At 48.3% G+C, this 22,439-nt stretch overlaps 1 protein-coding gene across 1 annotated transcript; it reads right to left on the bottom strand.

Moving 5' to 3' along the window:
• Window positions 1-5,394: 5,394 nt before the first annotated feature.
• On the bottom strand, window positions 5,395-20,911 carry LOC101114805 (zinc finger protein 550). The gene is made up of 4 exons (XM_012094874.5): window positions 20,668-20,911; window positions 17,787-17,913; window positions 16,890-16,985; window positions 5,395-11,634 (listed from the first exon to the last, which is right to left on the bottom strand). Exons 1-4 carry the CDS (start codon window positions 20,692-20,694, stop codon window positions 10,628-10,630), a joined length of 1,257 nt encoding a protein of 418 aa, XP_011950264.2. The 5' UTR covers window positions 20,695-20,911; the 3' UTR covers window positions 5,395-10,627.
• Window positions 20,912-22,439: the final 1,528 nt, after the last annotated feature.

Below are 22,439 nucleotides of genomic sequence, written 5' to 3' on the forward strand. Positions count from 1 at the left end.
CAAATGCATTATTACTCTATGTCTGGGGCTATCACCGAGCTATAACGGAACACAGGATTAACACATCCACAAGTGTTTTTGAAAATTTGATACTTCTTACATGTCTTTTAAGTCAGTATATAAATGTGACATTTAATCAACGCCTTGAAGTTTCTGTGATTCCTTCTATGATTTCCTATCTGACACCAACTATATGATATCTTTTCTACCACCAATGATCAGATTCCATGATACCAACTGGGTGCCCTACATTAACCGTATTCTGGCATCCAGAGGTTAGGGACAAAATTTAAAGGTTTAAGGGCTCAGTCTCACTGGACTATCCCTTTTTAGAGAGGCCAGTTCTGATCTCTGGTTCCCACGCTACCAATACTTCTGTTCCACTTGCCTACAAATTCAGGGATTCCCGTGAACCCCTCCTCAGTTTTGATAATTTGATAAAATGACCCACGAAAGTAATCACTTTCCTTTCTTCTGGTTCATTGTAATGATACAGCTTAGAAACAGCACAATGGAAGAGAAGGCTAGGTGGGGAAGGTGGGGGTGGGGGGGGGGGGGTGAAGGGAAGCAGGGGGTTTCCAGGTCCTTTCAGTACATGCCGCCATCCTAGGACCTGCACCATTTCAATGTGTTCACCAATCTGAAGGAAACTTCATTTCATTCTTCAGCAGTTTTTATACCTAATCTAGTTTCCTTCTGATCCTTGCGAGGCCCCAGGGTGGGGGTGGGGGTGGGGGTTTACACTAATTGCTTGGTTTTTCTGGTGACTGGTACCATGCTGAGGCTGCCTAGGAGACCCACCCTAAGTCATCTCACCATAAAACTCCTGTGTGAAAAGGGGGCTACTTGTGAATAACAAAAAAACGTCCTAAACTCCTAGGAAATTCCAAGGGCTTCAGAGACCTATGTGAAGAGCCCAAGACAAAAATGACATTAAATATATACGTAAGATTATACACAGACATAGATTGTCGTTTTCAGCAGTTATTATTTGCTCATACAAGATTAACTTGTTAAATCTATACATTTTTAACCCTGTGGTTTCCTGGAAGACCTGAGGCATCTGTGCTTTGACTGAACCCGAGCTTGACTCACTGGTCAGTATGGTCCAATTTTTCTGGCACCACAAGGAATAGACAGTTGGCTGAGTGTTCCCAGCAGTCAGTGTACACGACCACCCTGCACCTCCTCCATCTCCACCCCAGTCAAGGTTCCTTACTGCTCATACCCTGCTTCCCCCAGAAAGCGCTGGAGCCACAGGGCCCTCCCATCCGGCAGCCTCAGGAAGCCCCACTCTCTCTTTCATCTCAGGTCCCCTTTCATTGAAAAGGGACAAGACTTTCCCTCCTAAATGTGAGATCCAGACACGGCTGGAGTCCAGCACTTAGGCCATCACTACCTGGACATCCTTCAGCCAGCGACCTCCTCCCTCCATTCTAAACTACAAACTTCAGCAACCCCTATGTTACCTCAGCTTTGGGATCTAAGAAACAGCACATCCCGAATTCAACTTTTACTATCCCCCTAAAGCCAGCTTCTCACATCAGTGTGGTCTCAGGTCTTACAGATGCTCAGCCAAAAGAAAACCTTTACTGTCCTTTACTCAGAGCCACGTTTACGGCACCAGGAAATCCTGCCAATTGTCTTTAAGGTTTTATACTACAATTATTTATATTCCTTCAGTTCAGTTCAGTTCAGTCACTCAGTCGTGTCAGACTCTTTGCAACAGCACACCAGGCCTCCCTGTCCATCACCAACTCCCGGAGTGCACTCAAACTCATGTCCATTGAGTCGGTGATGCCATCCAGCCATCTCATCCTCTATCATCCCCTTTTCCTCCTGCCCCCAATCCCTCCTAGCATCAGGGTCTTTTCCAGTGAGTCAACTCTTCGCATGAGGTGGCCAAAGTATTGGAGTTTCAGCTTCAGCATCAGTCCTTCCAATGAACACCCAGGACTGATCTCCTTTAGGATGTACTGGTTGGATCTCCCTGCAGTCCAAGGGACTCTCAAGAGTCTTCTCCAACACCACAGTTCAAAACCATCAATTCTTCGGCACTCAGCCTTCTTCACAGTTCAACTCTCACATCCATACATGACCACTGGAAAAACCATAGCCTTGCCTAGACGGACCTTTGTTGGCAAAGTAATATCTCTGCTTTTCAATATACTATCTAGGCTGGTCATAACTTTCCTTCCAAGGAGTAAGCATCTTTTAATTTCATGGCTGCAGTCACCATCTGCAGTGATTTTGGAGCTCCCCAAAATAGTCTGACACTGTTTCCATTGTTTCTCCATCTATTTCCCATGAAGTGATGGGACTGGATGCCATGATCTTCGTTTTCTGAATGTTGAGCTTTAAGCCAAGATTTTTCACTCTCCTCTTTCACTTCCATCAAGAGGCTTTTTAGTTCCTCTTCACTTTCTGCCATAAGGGTGGTGTCATCTGCATATCTGAGGTGATTGATATTTCTCCCGGGAATCTTGACTCCAGCTTGTGCTTCTTCCAGCCCAGCATTTCTCATGATGTACTCTGCATGTAAGTTAAATAAGCAGGGTGACAATATACAGCCTTGACGTACTGCTTTACCTGTTTTGAACCAGTCTGTTGTTCCTTATAAATATATAAATAATATCATTAATGCTTATATTTAATTAATGTCATTCATATTCTTTTTATTTAATTCATTTATTAAAAATTAATAAACATACAACATTGTTAATTGTTTATATCTCAATACAAAATAAAAAGTTTGAAAAAAAATTAATACAAACCTCAATTAGGGTTGGCCAGCTGGATGTGGGAGCCCTTACTGACCTGAGACAGTAATGGTATTCAAAAAAAAGAAGAGTCTCTTCTTTCCTGAAAATGTCTCAGACAATGAAAAGCCATGGACTCACTGGTGGCTACAGCCCATCTAACTTCCTTCTTTAATCTGCATAAAGTGTTAGCTCCGGACGGTTGTATTGCCCTTGAATTTAAAGTTCTTTCTTCACTGTGAAAGAATTTGGAGACAAAGTGGAGAGGTTAAGAAAGTGAACTGAGAGTCTATTTAACAAACTTATGCTCTTAGCGGGAGAGGAGAGAGAGTTGAAAATCTGGCGCCCCAGGTTTCTCAGGCAAGGCAGTTATGAGCGGGATAGAAATGAAGAGGCAGAATGCTCACGAAGAAGAAGTCTGGGGGTCAGATTCCTTGATTTTAATCCAGCTCTATTTTCCAAGGGGAGAAGGGATTTTTGTCCTTGCTTAGCTTCGATGAGAAGTGTTATGACGTCCGTGCCTGATGGGTACTTCTAAATCTGTCCGGCTAATCGTACTGTATTGAGGACATCATGAGTAAAAGTTACCTTTGGACATAGGAGATTCCCACCTTTCTCCTCCTTTCTTTGTCTGCTACCCAGACACTTACCACCCAAGATCTCTGATTTCCTATCAGTCTGGAGGTTCCTGCTTTCCTCTGCCTTCGGATCCCCTGCCCCTGCCCCCATTTCTCTGCTCATACCCAGTGACCTGCCTGCCGTAATAGCTGCACACCCCAACTGCAAACCCCTGATGCTCCTGAGTGGGAGACATCTTTACAAAAGAAATGAGGGCAGTCGAATTGTTTCAGGTCGGCCACTTCCAAAGTCACTAGTGTCGTCCGGAAACCACTCAACTCTCTGGAGTCTAACGCAGAAGCCTCTCCCAGTCTCCACCTCATCCCCCCCTCCCCAGTCAGTTCTCCTCCGAAGTACTTTAAAACTGGAGCATCTTCCTGACTTGTTCACAGCCCTCCATGGTTCCCAGAATGCGGACTGTCGGCCCAGCTGACCGGTTGACTCCTCCTTAATGTCCCGTCCCTGCAGACAGGACTCCAACCCCGTTTCCCTAATGCTCTGGTTCGTGTGCGCCTCCAAGGATCGGCACGTGCCGGGCCCACGGCCTTTAACACCACACTTCAGCACACAGCGTGTCAGAAATGGGACCGCCACACACGCACGCCTAAAGTTCTGCACGCAGGGGACTGAACCGCGGTGCCCTGGGCAGGTGACCCTCATGGGGGCTTGACGATCCGGGGACGAACAGTCACCTGGGCCGGTCCTGCCGCGCGTCAGCTGTCATAGGACCCATTCGGTGCAGCAGGGAAAACCTGGGCCGAAAATCCCGAAAGCGGTTCCGCAACACGCTCACTCCTGTGCAATGTGGACGGCGACCCTCGGGATCTTTCCAGTTTCTTTAAACTCGGCTCCACCCAGTGATTTAGAGCCCTGGGTCCTGCAGACAGCAGCAAAAACGGTCAACCGACCATCAGAAAGACGCCAGAATTCCCGCCGCCTCCTATTTCGCATTCCCGGAAAAGCCCCAGTTGAGTACCAGGCCGCGCACGACTTCTGGACAATGTAGTTCCCCTGCGTCCAGGGATTGCTGAGTGGACCAGACCCTCCCCCTCCCTGCAGGGCACTAATGGGCCAAGTCCGCCGGAAGAACCACTCAAAAACACATCAAAATAGACCCAGCAAAGCCTGTATGTAAGGAAATAAGATTTTGGAATAAAAAAGGCAATTCTGTATTATTGTCTAAAAAAGAAAATACATGAAACTAGATAACAGAACTCTATAGTGGATACTGTCTGCCTAAATAAACCTAAGAGGTAATAATCAACCACAACACATTTACTTGTGATCAAAGAATTGCAACTCCGTGCACATTAAAGTATCAGGGCTTCCCAGGTGGTGCAGTGATAAAGAATCTGCCTGCCAGTGAAGGAGATTCAAGAGACTCGGGTTCGATCCCTGGGTCAGGAAGATTCCCTGGAGGAGGAAATGGCCACCCACTCCAGTGTTCTCGTCTGGGAAATCCCACGGAAAAAGGAGCCTGGCGCGCTACAGTCCCTGGGGTCCCAAAGAGTGGAGGGGACTGAGCATGCAGGCACATTAAAGTATGAATAGCAATAAAAAAAGATGTTGTCTAGGGAATAAAAGGTGCTTTTAAAGACAAAAAGAGGTTCGCATTCCAATGGATTTTAATTGGAGCTGGAGGCAAAAGCTAGTCTTGGAAGAAAAGGATTGAGTGCTATGGCTATCACTAGAGGGAGGTAACCTGTGTGATAAGTTGCAGACATTCTTGGAGAGTCCTTGGAATATTTGCAGGTTGGTCCAGATCAAAAGTTCATGGTTTCACAAGACGGGGAGGTACAGGAGACCCACAATTAAAAGCCTCCTATGGAGAAGGAAATAGCAACCCACTCCAGTATTCTTGCGTGGAAAAGTCCATGGACAAAGGACCCTGGCGGGCTGCAGTTCATGGGGTTACAGGACTGAGAACGCATGCATGAGGATGGAGGGAGATGGGTTGGTAGCAATAAACTGGTAGAACTAAAAAAAAAAAAAAAAAAAAAAAAGCAAGCCTCCTAACTCCAGGTTAAAAACCCCTTGACATAAATGATTCCACTTTATTTCACATTTCCGAACATTACTGATTTGTCATGCCTTACAGTTTTTAAAGCAAATATAAATGTTTTCACAGTATATACACAAACTATATGAAAATAGCAGGCTTTAAAAAAAACATAAAAATTGAAACAAGAAAACACTTAAGATACTGAGCTATAAATTTTTAAGTTAATACATAAATAATAAATAAATTCAACAAGTACTACAAATTAACGAGGAAAAGACTGAAAATCTTCAAAGGCAAAATTCTTGTATGCCACTTGAGATCAGAATTACAAAACACATTATTATGCCCAAAGTCCGAGTCCCCAAAACTGAGAGAATAAGACGTCCACAGCAATGCAAAAGCATAAAGGGGTTTTATTGCTAGCTCGAGCTAGGGCTCCCGTCTCATCCAGCACAGTAGAGTCTTGACGAACGCCCCAAGCTCTGAATCACAGCTGCTTTTATACAGGCATTTCTTAGTACAGCTGGCTGGTAATGATTGGCTGAGCCATACACGCACGGGCGATTTTCAAATCCCTCATCCCTATCCAGATTGGCTCAGGTTTGGCGCCAGTGGGGACTTTCCCAGGGTGTGGTTTCCCGGAATCATGACTCAGGTTTTACAAGAATCTGAATCTTAGGCCTAGCATAGCTTGTTGAGCCTGTCATGGCTCAGGTCTGGTCCCTTAACACACATGAACATTAAAAAAAATTTTATTTTATTTTTCATTGGGAAAAGGAAAAGGCAACCAATCAGATTGATGAGAGCTAAGTAAGTCTGATATTATCTAATGTCGGTAATACTAGAGAAATTAATAAATATCAGAAACATTCATTAGGTTATCTATTAAACTTATTTTGCAAAAAGCATTTAGTACTACGTAGCTCAGGTGGTAAAGAATCCGCCTGCAATACAGGAGACCCCGGTTCGATTCCTGGGTCAGGAAGATCCCCTGGAGAAGGGATAGTCTACCCACTCCAGTAGTTTTAGGCTTTCCTTGTGGCTCAGCCAGTAAAGAATCCGTCCGCAATGTGGGAGACCTAGATTCAATCCCTGGGTTGGGAAGATCCCCTGGAGAAGGGAATAGCTACCCATTCCAGGATTCTGACCTGGAGAACTTCAGGGACTGTATAGTCCCTGGGGTCTCAAAGAGTCAGACGCGACTTTCACTTTCACTACAGTTACTTGAAACTTTTGTTCCTTTGTGCAAAAACTTCTATTGATATATGCACCGCATAAACCAGTCTATCAATCAGAAAACATGTCAGATATTTCTAAGTAGCATTGCTATACCTGTCAAAAGCATGAAAAAAGAAGCAAAGAAGGAAAAATTTCAAGAATTGAATGTAAAACTGAAGTTTGAAAATTCAGACCATATCAGTTCAGTTCAGTTCAGTTGCTCAGTCTGTCCGACTCTTTGCGACCCCATGAATCGCAGCATGCCAGGCCTCCCTGTCCATCACCAGCTCCCGGAGCTCACTCAGACTCACGTCCATCGAGTCCGTGATGCCATCCAGCCATCTCATCCTCCGTCGTCTCCTTCTCCTCCTGCCCCTAATCCCTCCCAGCATCAGAGTCTTTTCCAATGTCAACTTTTCCCATGAGGTGGCCAAAGTACTAGAGTTTCAGCTTTAGCATCATTCCTTCCAAAGAAATCCCAGGGCTGATCTCCTTTAGAATGAACTGGTTGGATCTCCTTGTAGTCCAAGAGATTCGCAAGAGTCTTCCCCAACACCACAGTTCGAAAGCATCAATTCTTTGGCCCTCAGCGTTCTTCACAGTCCAACTCTTACATCCATACATGACTACTGGAAAAACCATAGCCTTGACTGGATGGAGAAGATGGAGAAGCTCTATACGGTCAGCAAAAACAAGACCAGGAGCTGACTGTGGCTCAGATCATGAATTCCTTATTGCCAAACTCAGAGTTAAATTGAAGAAAGTAGGAAAACCACTAGACCATTCAGGTATGACCTAAATCAAATCCCTTATGATTATACAGTGGAAGTGAGAAATAGATTTAAGGGCCTAGATTGGATAGAGTGCCTCATGAACTATGGATGGAGGTTCGTGACATTGCACAGGAGACAGGGATCAAGACCATCCCCATGGACAAGAAATGCAAAAAAGCAAAATGGCTGTCTGGGGAGGCCTGACAAATAGCTGTGAAAAGAAGAGAAGCAAAAAGCCAAGGAGAAAAGGAAAGATAAAAGCATCTGAATGCAGAGTTCCAAAGAATAGCAAGAAGACATAAGAAAGCCTTCTCAGCGATCAATGCAAAGAAATAGAGGAAAACAACAGAATGGGAAAGACTAGAGATCTCTTCAAGAAAATTAGAGATACCAAGGGAACATTTCATGCAAAGATGGGCTCGATAAAGGACAGAAATGGTATGGACCTAACAGAAGCAGAAGATATTAAGAAGAGGTAGCAAGAATACACAGAAGAACTGTACAAAAAAGATCTTCATGACCAAGATAATCACGATGCTGTGATCACTCATCTACAGCCAGACATCCTGGAACGTGAAGTCAAGTGGGCCTTAGAAAGCATCACTACAAACAAAGCTAGCAGAAGTGATGGCACTCCAGTTGAGCTATTTCAAATCCTGAAAGATGATGCTGTGAAAGTGCTGCACTCAATATGCCAGCAAATTTGGGAAACTCAGCAGTGGCCACAGGACTGGAAAAGGTCAGTTTTCATTCCAATCCTAAAGAAAGGCAAAGCCAAAAAAATGCTCAAACTACCACACAAGTGCACTCATCTCACACGTTAGTAAAGTAATGCTCAAAATTCTCCAAGCCAGACTTCAGAAATACGTGACCTGTGAAGTTCCAGATATTCAAGCTGGTTTTAGAAAAGGCAGAGGAACCAGAGATCAAATTGCCAACATCCAGTGGATCATGGAAAAGCAAGAGTTCCAGAAAAACTTCTATTTCTGCTTTATTGACTATGCCAAAGTCTTTGACTGTGTGGATCACAATAAATTGTGGAAAATTCTGAAAGAGATGGGAATACCAGACCACCTGACCTGCCTCTGGAGAAACCTATATGCAGGTCAGGAAGCAACAGTTAGAACTGGACATGGAACAACAGACTGGTTCCAAATAGGAGAAGGAGTACGTCAAGGCTGTATATTGTCACCCTGCTTATTTAACTTCTATGCAGAGTACATCATGAGAAACACTGGGCTGGAAGAAGCACAGGCTGGAATCAAGATTGGCAGGAGAAATATCAATAACCTCAGATATGCAGATGACACCACCCTTATGGCAGAAAGTGAAGAGGAACTAAAAGCCTCTTGTGAAAGTGAAAGAGGAGAGTGAAAAAGTTGGCTTAAAGCTCAACATTCAGAAAACTAAGATCATGGCATCTGGTCCCATCACTTCATGGCAAATAGATGGAGAAACAGTGGAAACTGTCTTATTTTGGGGGGCTCCAAAATCACTGCAGATGGTGACTGCTGCCATGAAATTAAAAGACGCTTACTCCTTGGAAGGAAAATTATGACCAACCTAGATAGCATATTGAAAAGCAGAGACATTACTTTGCCAACAAAGGTCCATCTAGTCAAGGCTATGGTTTTTCCAGTGGTCATGTATGCATGTGAGAGCTGGACTGTGAAGAAAGCTGAGCACCGAAGAATTGATGCTTTTGAACTGTGGTGTTGGAGAAGACTCTTGCTAGTTCCTTGGACTGCAAGGAGATCCTACTAGTCCATTCTAAAGGAGATCAGTCCTTGGTGTTCTTTGGAAGGAATGATGCTAACGCTGAAACTCCAGTACTCTGGCCATCTCATGCGAAGAGTTGACTCATTGGAAACTACTCCAATGTTGGGAGGGATTGGGGGCAGGAGGAGAAGGGGACGACAGAGGATGAGATGGCTGGATGGCGTTGCTGACTCGATGGATGTGAGTTTGAGTGAACTCCGGGAGTTCGCGATGGACAGGGAGGTCTAACGTGCTGCAATTCATGGGGTCGCAGAGTCGGACACGACTAAGTGCCTGAACTGAACTGAATGATACTTTTAGTATTCCAATTTCTTAGTAGTTCAAGTAGTTCATGACTCAAGCCTTCATATTTCTCACAAATAATTAAGTGCCTAATGGCTGGGGACAGCTGTGAACATATAAAAATAAAGGGCTGCACCCTTTTCCTCTCTCAAATACTGCCCCTCAAAAATAGAACTGATCAAAAACAGCAGCAGCCTTGGCAGGAAAGTCTGGAAGAGCTTGCAAAAGCACTTCCGTTGTTTGTTTGTGCTTCCCTAGTGGCTCAGACGGGAAAGAATCTGCCTGCAATGCAGGAGATCTGGGTTCAAGCCCCGGGTCAGGAAGATCCCCTGGAGAAGGGCATGGCTACCTACTCCAGTATTCTTGTCTGGAGAATTCTATGGACAGGGAAGCCTGGCGGGCTAAGGTCCAGGAGGTCACAAAGAGTCTGACACAACTAAGTGATGAACACTTTCACTTTTCATGTTTATAGTCTTCCTCTGCATCCCCTCCACCTCCTTGCTATTTTTCTTTTTGGCCACACTGTGGGGCTTGCAGGATCTTAGTTCCCTGACCAGGGCTTGAATCCAGGCCCTGAACAGTGAGAGCACAGAATCCTAACCCTGGACCACATGGGAGTTCCCTTGTTATTTTCCCTTTCAACATAATGCTGAGATGGCCTCTTAAGTGCAAACCCAAGGGAGCCCCAGGGCCGGAGGTTGCTGTAAGTGCAAACGCCCCTGAGTTTGTCCCCTCTGTGCTTCCTCACAGGAAAAGCCCAAGCTCTGTGAGGTTCTGATGTGGCTCTAGCGTCACAAGTGGTGGATGACCTGCCACAGAACTCTTCTCAAGGCGATAATTAGGTGGTTCCTGTTCACTACACCATCTCAGGTGGCAGGAAGACCTTTCTCTTTTAGCTCAGGTTATCTGCAGGCTGTCTCTTCCCAGTGTGTGCTCTGAAGTTGACAGAGGTGGAGCCACGGGTGACATGCCTTCTTGCTGAGTTTCTTTACAGTCTGAATCCTCCCATGACGGGGGGCTGAAGGCTCCGGATATTTACTGCATTCCCAGGCGTCTCTCCCATGTGACCGCCTGTGGGTTTGAAGAGGGGACCAAGAAAGCCTTCTCCAGCGTTCTTTGCTGGGAAGAACTTTTCCCCTCCAGCCTGGATCTCCTCCTTAAAGACCAAGGGCGAGCAGCGGGTGAAGGCCGCCTTCTCAAGTGTGAACCCGCTGGTGCTGCAGGAGGTGTGACCTGCGCTTGAAGGCCTTGCCGCACTGGGAGCACTTGAACGGCGTCTCCGCGGTGTGGATGACCGAGTGCTGCAGGAGGTAGGTGCTCCGGTGGAAGGCCTTCCCGCACTGGGTGCAGGTGTACGGCTTCTCGCCGGTGTGGATCCGCTGGTGCTGCAGCAGCTCCGAGCTGCAGCGGAAGGCCTTGGCACACTCCGCGCACTCGTAGGGCTTCTCCCCGGTGTGGATGACGTAGTGCTGGATGAGGTGCGCTCGGTTGCTGAACGACTTCTCACACTCTTTGCATTCGAAGGGTTTTTCGCCCGAGTGGGTCCGATGGTGGCGGATGAAGGTGGAGCGGTGGGTGAAGGCCTTGCGACACTGGCTGCACTCGTAGGGCTTCTCCCCGGTGTGCACCGGCTGGTGCTGCAGGAGGTAGGACCTGCGCTTGAAGGCCTTGCCGCACTCAGCGCACTTGTACGGCTTCTCCCCGGTGTGGATGAGGTAGTGGCGGATGAGCGTGGAGCTCTGGCTGAAGGCTTTCCCACACGCGTTGCACTCGTAGGGCTTCATGCCCGTGTGAATCCGCTGGTGGCGCACGAGGTACCATTTCCTGTTGAAAGCCTTCCCGCACTGCTTGCACTTGTAGAGGTGATGAATGGGGGAGCCTTTTCCAGGTCGCTGTGCGTCACGTTCGTGGAGAACATCCTCCTGAGAGCCTCTCTTCTGGAACGCTCCTGAGTGCAGACCATCACCTGCCCCTAAACCGTCATCCTCAAGGCTCATCTTCCCCGGATGGGCCTCCTTGCCAGCGTCCACCTCTGGCTTCTGTGGAACGCTCCACATTTCCAAGAGCCCTTGTGCAGCCCCGGCTCGCCCCAGCCTGGAGTCCCAGGAAGATCCCAGAGTCAGGCTTCCCTGGAGCAAGGCTTCCTCAGATAAAACTGGTTGAGAATTGCTTGACTCTCTGGTCTGACATTTTGGTCTGTCACCTGGAAAGAAGCCGATACATGAAGGAGGGTTTTTAGTGATGCAACAGGGAAGGAACTAAAGCAACACTTCAGTGGACAAACGAGGACAAGAGCAGCACCTCTGACACCTGCTGTAGCTTCGCACCAACATAACCTAGATTTCCAATTACTTTTTATTATCCTTGCACCCTGACAGCACGAAAGGGGTGAGCCGAGGGCAAGCTGGGCTGGGAGACAGAGGACCTGGAGCAAGGGAGGGAGGACAGTTCCAATAACACTGTCTGGAGAGCATCTGCCCCGAGGATTGATGCCTTGGTTCTATGAGAGTGCAGGAATACGCCACCTTGCGACACTGGGAAGAGATAGCCCATCTTCCCTGAGATGTGTTGTGTGTGTGTGTGTGCGCGTGCACGCGTGCATGTGTGCTTGGTCATGGCTGCCTCTTTATGACCCCCATGGACTGTAGCCCACCAAGCTCCTCTGTCCATGGGATTTCCCAGGCAAGAATACTGAAGTGAGTTGCCATTTCCTTCTCCAGGGGATCTTCCGGACTCAGGGATCGAACCTACATCTCCTGGGTCTCCTATGTTGGCAGGCAGATTCTTTACCACTGTGCCACCTGGGAAGCCCATCAGCTGGGTCCTAACGCAGACACGGGAGTTGCCAGAAAGAAGGATGGGGCACTGGGTTGAAATAGAAGAGAACGTGTGAGTAGCTTCACCCCTAGAGGCTGCTTTAGAATTATCAAAAAATGGACTGTTGCTCAGCCATGAAAAGAGAATAAAAGCATTTACAGCAGCATGGATGAACCTAGAGATGATCATACTAAGTGGAGTAAGTCAGACAGCGAAAGATAAATATCCTATCACTTACATGTGGGACCTAAAAAACCCCAAAATACAAATTCAACTTATTTACAAAACAGAAACAGACCCACAGACAGAAAATAAACTTATGGTTATCAAAGGGGAAAGATAAATAGGAGTTTGGGATTACTTGATACACACTATTATATATGAAATAGATGAACGACAAAGACCTCCTGTATAACACAGGGATTATACTCAATATCTTGCAATAACCAACACAGGAAAAGAAGCTGCAAAAGAATATATACACGTGTGTACAACTGACTCACTTTGCCATACGTCTGAAACTAACACAACAATGTAAATCCGCTCTACTCCAATTTTTAAAAAAAGCTGCCTAGAAGATGACCTGGGAGGTAATAAGTGTTATCTAAGTAGTTGATGCTTCCCTGCTGGCTCAGTGGTAAAGAAAGAGAAATGGGTTCGATCCCTGGGTCAGGAAGATCCCCTGGAGAAGGAAATGGAAACCCACTCCAGTATTCTTGCCTGCAGAATCCCATGGACAGAGGAGCCCAGCGGGCTATGGGGTCCATGGGGCTACAAAGAGTCAGACATGACTTACTGAGTTAACAAAAACTAAAACAAGTGGTTGGTACACAAAACCCTGAAAATAGTGCCTTAAAAGAAGAGAAAGAATTCCCTGGCAGTCCAGTGATTATGACTCCATATCCTCACTGCTGAGGACTGGGCTCAGTCTCTGGAGATCCCGCAAGCCTTTGTGATGTGGCCAAAAAGGAAAAAAAGAGTTAGAAAAAGAAAACAGCACGAGAAGCCTGGGGAAGGCAATACTACAAGGGCGGTTATAGGAAGGAGACAGTGAAAATCTCAGAAGAGAAGGGGCAGAGAGACACACCCGGCCAAACGGTAGGAAACACAATTTTCCGCTGCTGAGGGGCATTAATGTGGTGTCAGCAGGAAGGGCTCTGGAGTCAGAATGCCTCAGTTCCAGGCGTGGTTTTTGGGATCTTAGTTCCCTGACCAGGGATCAAACCCTCGCCCCCTGCAGTGGAAGCATGCAGCTCTCACCACTGGCCCGCCAGGGAAGTCCCTTCTCTCTTCTCTAAGTCATAATTTTCTCACCTGAGAGACAAGAAGACTGTTTTTCCAGCGGACACGAGGGTTAAATGAGAAAATGCCTGGAAAGCTCTTGGCACAGTTCTTGGCGCCGTGTGAGCATTTATGGTGGTTAATTTTGTACATCAAGTTGGCTTGGTGGTTGTGCCAAGCTCTTTGTCCAAGTACCATTTGGCATGCTGCTGTAAAGGTACTTTTTAGGTACTACTGACAGTGAAATTCTCAGACTTTGAGAAAAGCAGGTTCCCCTTCATATGTTGGGCCAAATCCAATCAATTAGTAGCCTTAAGAGCAAAGACAGGGGTGGGAGGGAAGGCCAAGAGGGAGAAGAGGTATGTATGCCAATGGCTGATACGTGTTAATGTATGGCAGAAACCAACATTGTAAAGCAGTTATCCTCCAATTAAAAATACATAAATTTAAAAAAGAGAGAGAGAGAAAAGACTGAGATGCCCTGGGAGGGAAGGAATTCTGCCTCCAGACTCAAGGCTGCAAGCATCTACTCTCCCAGCTTACTGGCCTGCCCTGCAGATTTCAAAATCTCTTAGCTCTCACAATCATACAAAGCCAGATCAGTAGAATAGATCTCAATGGACACATATCTCTTTTGGCTCTGATTCTCTGAAGCAGTCTAATGTCAGTATCCTCATTGCTTTAGGGGGCAGTTAGGATAACAGCAACTCCACCATCCAGGACAAGCCATCTTGTTCAACATGCCAAAGAAAGAGGCCTCAGAAGAAATGAACCTTGGTGATACCCAGCCTTGAGAACTGAAACTGCTGTTCAAGGCACCCACTCCCATCCTCAGAAAGAAACAAAGAAAATCTATCCACAATGACAGAGTGTCAACAGTGGGGATCGCAATAAGAGCAGCTACTGACAAGGATGGGGCGCCAGGACCTGCCACAGTCCTGGAAATATTCTAAATTTTAGGTGGGGTAAAGGATACTTCAGTTTATATGTATATTAAAAAGTAAAGCTGAAAAAAAAAGTGAAGCTGAAATCCCACTCCTGGGCATATATCCAGACAAAACTCTAATTTGAAAAGACATGAGAGAGTCAATTTCAGGCTGATAAGAACTCTGGGGTCCCTGAGGAGGAGATAGCGGGTGCGGCGTTCTCAAGGAGGAGAAAAGGACAAACTCTTCTTTTCCACATTCCTTAGTCACATAAAACGTTTTTTTCTTTAACACAACTAAACAACTGAGCTTCAACTCTGTACTAAGGATTGTATAACAACAATGTATTCTGCTTGAGGACAGTTTCTTCTTCTTGAAAAACTTCTGACTAATCCTGTTATCTTAAAATGTATATTATGGGTTATGGCAGAAAGTGAAGAGGAACTAAAAAGCCTCTTGATGAAAGTCAAAGAGGAGAGTGAAAAAGTTGGCTTAAAGCTCAACATTCAGAAAACGAAGATCATGGCATCTGGTCCCATCACTTCATGGCAAATAGATGGAGAAACAGTGGAAACAGTGTCAGACTTTATTTTTTAGGGCTCCAAAATCACTGCAGATGGTGACTGCAGCCATGAAATTAAAAGACGCTTACTCCTTGGAAGAAAAGTTATGACCAACCTAGATAGCATATTCAAAAGCAGAGACATTACTTTGCCAACAAAGGTCCGTCTAGGCAAGGCTATGGTTTTTCCTGTGGTCATGTATGGATGGCGGTCAGTTGGACTGTGAAGAAGGCTGAGCGCCGAAGAATTGATGCGTTTGCACTGTGGTGTTGGAGAAGACTCTTGGGAGTCCCTTGCACTGCAAGGAGATCCAACCAGTCCATTCTGAAGGAGATCAGCCCCGGGATTTCTTTGGAAGGAATGATGCTAAAGCTGAAACTCCAGTACTTTGGCCACCTCATGCGAAGAGTTGACTCATTGGAAAAGACTCTGATGCTGGGAGGGATTGGGGGCAGGAGGAGAAGGGGACGACAGAGGATGAGATGGCTGGATGGCATCACGGACTCGATGGACGAGTCTGAGTGAACTCCGAGAGATGGTGATGGACAGGGAGGCCTGGCGTGCTGCGATTCATGGGGTCGCAAAGAGTCGGACACGCCTGAGCGACTGAACTGAAGATCTTCCTATTGTCAGTTCTCATCCTGTCATCTTAAAATGCAAGTTGCGGGAGCAGGTCTAGTAAGATCTCTACGACCTTGAGACATTCCTTTGCAGATCTTTTTCTTCTCTTGTATTTCTTACTATATACGTCCCTTTAATATTTCTTGTAAAGCTGGTTTGGTGGCACTGAATTGTAACTTTTGCTTGTCTGAAAAGCTTTTGATTTCTCCACCAATGAGGTGAGACATTCTTTTGACTCACTGTAATAACCAATTAAAAAGTATATAGCTCTCTTGCTAAGACTAGCAAGAGGGGCACTCACCATCCCACTTCTCATGTCTCTATGTCAGAGGCTTTCTCTGTCCATTTTTCACTTTAATAAAACTCTGCTACACAAAAGCTTTTGAGTGATCAAGCCTGGTCCCTGGTCCTGAAGCTAAATCTTTAGAGATCATGAATCTGACATCGTTCACCACAGGCTGTCAGACACACGCACCCCTGTGTTCACAGCAGCACTGTTCACAATAGCCAAGACATGGAAGCAACCTAAATGTCCATTGACTGATGAACGGATGAAGCTGTGGCGCTTATATACAGCGGAATATCACTCAGCCATAAAAAGGATGAAATTATGCCATTTGCAGCAACACGGATGGAACTAGAAGATATTATGCTTTAGTGACATAAGTCAGACAGAGAGAAACAAATGCCACATGGTCTCACTTATATGTGAAATCTAACTATACGACACAAAAGAACTTGTCTATGAAACAGAAACAGATTCACAGACGTGGAGAACAGACTTGTTGTTGCCAAGTGGGGTAGTGATGAGGGGGAAGGACTGGGAGTTTGGGATCGGCAGATGCAAACTATTACATATAGGATGGATAAGCAGCAAGCCCTACTGTAGCGCCGGGAACTACACTGGATGTTCTGGGATAAACCATAGTGGAAAAGAATATAAAGAAAGAATACACAGATGTGTATAACTGAGGCACTTTGCTGTACAGCATAACTAATACAACACTGGAAATCAACTCTACTTCAATTTAATAGAGAAAATTAAAAAGAAAAAAACAAGGAGGAGGAGGTGTCTGGATCTCTAAACAATGGTGTGGTCCTGAGCTTGCCAGCTGATGCATACTAAACCTCGATGCGAGAGAAACCTCCAGACCCCACGAAGGGCTTCACATGGCACCTCAGAGGCGCCGGTCCCCGCACGTTCTGAAGGCTGCCATGAGCGCAACTGGCCAGCAGCTACCAGTTCCTACCTGGGCCGGTGCTATGCGGGAGGCCTCTGGTTCCTGTCCACAGCTTCTGCCCGTGCTCCAGCAGGTGGATCAACTCTGGTTTGGGAACTGGATGCCCTGTGGATGGAGCAAGAAACAGGATACAGGTGTTTGATGAGAAGAATGAAACCCTCCACCCTGTCTGGGACTCTGTGACAGAAGAGGAAGACCATGAATGTAGCTGCTCCCCAAGTAAATAAAGTATTGATTCGTGACCTGGAACCAAGGGCGCACACACCACTCCAGGGCTTCCACTGCCGTAGAAGGTAGGGTCGTCTGTCTGCGCAACACCTGTGCCCTTGAACATCATCACTGGAAGCCAGGCCCGTGCAAGGGCATAGGACAGGACCCTGGGAAGCAGACGCTCCTTCCGGAACGTCTTTGATGATTCCTCCAAGTCACCCTGTGCTTCAGAACCACCCAAGGATGCCTAAGCCCAACCTCAAACCAAAAGAAACAAAATTGCTCAGGGTCACATCGAGGCATCAATAGTTCTCAATTCCCTGGTGGCACTGATGTCAAATGCTGTGGAGGGCCTGCCTGCCTCACTTTCTCTTCAGAGAGCAGCCCTGCTACCTGGCTGTGGGGACAGGTGACCCCACCAGGTTGGGGCAATCAGCTTCCCGGCAGAGGAGTCAAGAACAGGGACCTCAGACTGATGCCTGAGGGTACTGGGCACCAGGATGAGGGCTGGTGTTCAGAGGGACACTGCTTCTATCCCTCTGATCCCTGCTACATACACAGACCAGGCAGGAGGAGGAGGGCCCAGCAAACTCCAGGGCCTGTGGGGAGCAGCAAAGGTGACTCCTGTGACCTTCTGATCAGCCAGAAACCAGGAGGAGGCTGGGCTCCGCACAGGTCTAAGAGCTGAGCACGTACCCAGGGAGACCAGGAGCCCGCAGGTCTCCAGCATCACCTCCCGGAACAGGGTCCTCTGGTCCAGGTCAAGTTGTCCCCACTCCTCCCGGGTAAAGGTCACGGCCACATCCTTGAGGGTCACCACCACCTGGAGAGTCAAACACGGCAACACTGGTGATGTGCACTTGGGTGGGATCCAGCCTGTCACTGTGCTGCTGGTGAAGGTGCAGAGACCCAGGCCTGAATCGCGACACCTGCTGATGGCCAAGTTCTGGGCTGGGTTCAGGGGGGAAAGAGGTGCAGCCTTGGGACATAAAGCAGTCGTGGCTGAGAGGAAAGCCTCAGGTGAAGGAGGCCACGGGAGATGACACAGACAGTGGTGTTCCACGAGGTCAGGGGGCAGAGTAGGTGCTCTGGGAAAAATGCTCAAGATGTAATTCCAACAATGGCCACAGCAGGGACAGCACCTGAGCTGCCCTCACCCGGTCTGAGCACCTGCCCAGGCGGAGGGCTTCACCCGCTGACGTTCAAGTGACTGCAGATTCCTTGCTCTGGGCCAGAGATCCGGGGTTCAGATGAAGAGTCTGAAGTCTGACACTTGCTGGCAGTGTGACCATGGGCACAACATCTCATCATTTCTCCAAGCATCAGTGTCACCATTAATACTATGCTCATTCCCAATGTGCTGTGATTCTGAGAACTAAAGAGAAAATAACAGATGCGGGAGCACCAATGCAGTGAAGTGCTCCGTGTCTTTTGTGACTTTTAGTAATTCCCCTACAGCCCTCGAGGGAAAGGTCATCATCACCTCCCTATCTCAGCCAGAGCTCTAGGTCCAGGGAGCCCTAGAAAGTCACCCATAACCTCAGATTTAAGCTACAAAAGCTCGGAAATGCCCTGGTTGCCCAGTGGTTCATACGCCACGCTTTCACTGACAAAGCCCAGGGTTCGATTGTTGGTTGTGGAACTAGGATCCCACAAGCCATGTTGCATGGTAAAAAAAAAAAGGAACAGAACTGGGAACTGAATATCCATCCAGCAAAAGACAGCAGAGAGTTACCAGAAGATGTGCAGGGGGGAGCCAGGGGTACCTCAGCCAGAAGGAAAATGGCCAGGAAAAGACTATCCTAAGAGGAGACACTGAGGCACAGGGGTGGGGAGAGAGACAGCCCTGCAGAGATCCGGGATCAGGGCCCCAGACAAAGGGAAATGCAAGGGCAAGAGCTGAACACTGGGCAGAAATGAGTGCAGCAAGGGAAGAACGGAAGGTGGGGGAGCATGGAGGAGCTCACAGGGCAGATCCAGTACAGCCCTGTGGGCCACAGTGCAGGAGACTGTATTTACTGTAGGTGTGCTGAGAGCACCTGGGTGGGAGGCTCATTCATCCCACCATCTCCTGAGCACCTTTTATAAGCCTGGGCCATTCCAGGTCTTGGCAGAGAGCACTACAGGTGCTCAAGTTCTAGGGCTGGAAACAGATGTTAAATGAACAACTAAATAAATGAACCCAACAATGTCAGAGGGACCAAAAGGTTCCAAACTCAAGAAAAACGAGCCAGAAGGCTGAGGAGGTGACTGCCTGCTTGCGATTGGGCACCAGGAAAAGCCTCTCTCAGGACAGCCAATGGGAATGAGTCTGAAATAGAGAAAAGAAGGGAATCGAGTGGATGGGGAAATCAACAAACAGGACAAGTCCTGACGGTGATCAGGACTGTGAAGAGGGCACTCAGGGCAACGGCTATGCCGTCACCCAGGACCTCTTGTGCTTTTATGTGCAAAGGGCCCCACATTCCGGTACACCATCATACTTTACCATCGGAACGGGCTCACTCTGGCTGTAAACCAACCAAAACCCACTGCCACTTCTGAAGTGTATGTGACCTATGTCAGGCTTAGAACGACTCTGTGAGACCCTGCGGACTGTAGCCTGCCAGGCTCTTCTGTCCATGGGATTCTCTAGGCCACAATACTGGAGTGGGTTGCCATGCCCTCTTCCAAGGGATCTTCCCGACCTGGGGATTGAACCTACATCCCTTACATCTCCTGCACTAGCAGGCAGGTTCTAGAGCCACCCGGGAAACTGAAAGGTAAATTGGCCTTTTGGGCTCCCAGCTGGTCCTGACACCTTTTCTGTCCTAGCAGAGCAGCAATCCCCAGACTGCTGCAGGCTACTGCTGCCTCTTCCCCACCCCAGCCCTTATCTTCATAGAGGATTCAGGAAAGGGAAGCCAAGGACCAGATTCCCCCAGGGATGCGCCTCTGCCGTCAACATGGGCTCAGGAGGCAGCTCCATGAAAAGACAGCCAGAGTGATGCTCCCTGGACCATACTGGACACTAGATAATACATGTCATGCATGTGCCTTTTCTAGTGTCCTAAACCCAGGTGGAGGAACTTTAATATAAAAGCCAAGCACAGGAACTATCCTGGCGGGCCAGTGGTTAATAATCCCCGATTCAGGTGACACCAGTTCGATCCCTGCTCGAGGAACTAGGATCTCACAAGCCTCACGACTCAGCAAAAAAAAAAGTCAAGGGCAGCACTGAAAGTTACCCAAGGTCCTAGACTCGGGGAGGGGCGCGGGCTCAACACGCAGAAAGACTGTGCGGCCTGCGCTCCGCCCCGCGGGTCCTTCCACGCCACTGGTGTGGGCTTGAGGGGAGGAACTCTAGCAGGCACGCCTCGCCCTTTTACACGGCGTCCCAGCGACTGACAGAAATAGGATCCACCGTACGGAGCCCCTAACCTGGGCTCCCACACGGAGCACAAGCGATGCCCTCCCGAGGCTCCGAGACAGCGTCCTGCAGAGGACGAGGCGCCGAGACACAGGCCACCGCCGGCCAGCGCCGCAGGGCGCCCGGGCCACGTGGGCAGGTCCGAGCCGGTGCGCGGCGTCCACTCACCTGGCCCGCGGTCAAGAGCGCCGCCATCGCCCCGCGGGGAGCGCAGGAGCACGCGCGACGCCGGCCAGCGGCCGGCCCAGGCGGCGTAGCCCACCCTCCGCCAGGTCGCACCGAGGCGTCCGTGGGCCTGCCTCGCTGTCCTCGCCGATCCGGCCCCAAACCCGGGGAAGCAGTCACCAGAGACAGACAAAACCCGCCCGTCAACAACGAGCCGCCTCGCGGGCGACGCAGGAAGTCCCGCCCCAGAGAACGCGGCCCGCCACGCCCCCTTCGGCGACCCTAGCGCCCCGCCCCTCCCAGCCGCCGTGGAGCGCAGCCTTCTAGGTAATGTAGTCCCGCCTCCGTCCCCGGAGGGGCTGCTGCTAAACCGCTTCAGTCCCGTCCCACTCTGTGCCACCCCATAGACAGCAGCCCACCAGGCTCCCCCGTCCCCGGGATTCTCCAGGCGAGAACCCTGGAGTGGGGCGCCATGTCCTTCTCCAGTGCATGAAAGTGCAAAGTGGAAGGGAAGCCGCTCAGTCGTGTCCGATTCTGAGCGACCCCATGGACTGCAGGCTTCCAGGCTCTTGCGTCCATGGGACTTTCCAGGCAAGAGCACTAGAATGGGGTGCCATCGCCTTCTCTGCCGAGAAGAGGAAACCACTCCTTCTGGGAGTCAATGGCCCAGAGGCCTGGAGTCTGAAGCGGGCAAAGGGCCTACAGAGGCTCCAACCAAGGAGACGAGGCGTTGCATGTTTCTAAGCAAGTGGGCGTACTGTATTGTCAATCTTTTTAAACTTTGTGTCCTGCTGCCTCACCATCCCCACAGTTTGTGAGCACCTCGCTCAAGTGATGACTGACCTCAGGGACACCACTCAGTTCAGTTCAGTTCAGTCGCTCATTCGTGTTCGACTCTTTGCAACCCCATGAATCGCAGCACGCCAGGCCTCCCTGTCCATCACCAACTCCTGGAGTTCACTCAGACTCACGCCCATCGAGTCCATGATGCCATCCAGCCATGTCATCCTCGGTCGTCCCCTTCTCCTCCTGCCCTCAATCCCTCCCAGCATCAGAGTCTTCTCCAATGAGTCAACTCTTCACATGAGGTGGCCAAAGTACTGGAGTTTCAGCTTTAGCATCATTCCTTCCAAAGAAATCCCAGGGTGGATCTTCAGAATGGACTGGTTGGATCTCCTTGCAGTCCAAGGGACTCTCAAGAGTCTTCTCCAACACCACAGTTCAAAAGCATCAATTCTTCGGCGCTCAGCCTTCTTCACAGTCCAACTCTCACATGCATACATGACCACAGGAAAAACCATAGCCTTGACTAGACGGACCTTAGTTGGCAAAGTAATGTCTCTACTTTTGATTATACTATCTAGGTTGGTCATAACTTTTCTTCCAAGGAGAAAGTGTCTTTTAATTTCATGGCTACAGTCACCATCTGCTGTGATTTTGGAGCCCAAAAAGATAAAGTCTGACGCTGTTTCCACTGTTTCCCCATCTATTTCCCATGAAGTGATGGGACCGGATGCTATGATCTTCGTTTTCTGAATGTTGAGCTTTAAGCCAACTTTTTCACTCTCCTCTTTGACTTTCATGAAGAGGCTTTTAAGTTCCTCTTCACTTTCTGCCATAAGGGTGGTGTCATCTGCATATCTGAGGTGATTGATATTTCTCCCGGGAATCTTAATTCCAGCTTGTGTTTCTTCCAGCCCAGCGTTTCTCATGATGTACTTTGTACTCTGAAGTTAAATAAGCAGGGTGACAATATATAGCCTTGACATACTCCT

This window comes from Ovis aries, chromosome 14, assembly GCF_016772045.2.
Source record: "Ovis aries strain OAR_USU_Benz2616 breed Rambouillet chromosome 14, ARS-UI_Ramb_v3.0, whole genome shotgun sequence".
NCBI classification, from domain to species: Eukaryota; Metazoa; Chordata; class Mammalia; order Artiodactyla; family Bovidae; genus Ovis; species Ovis aries.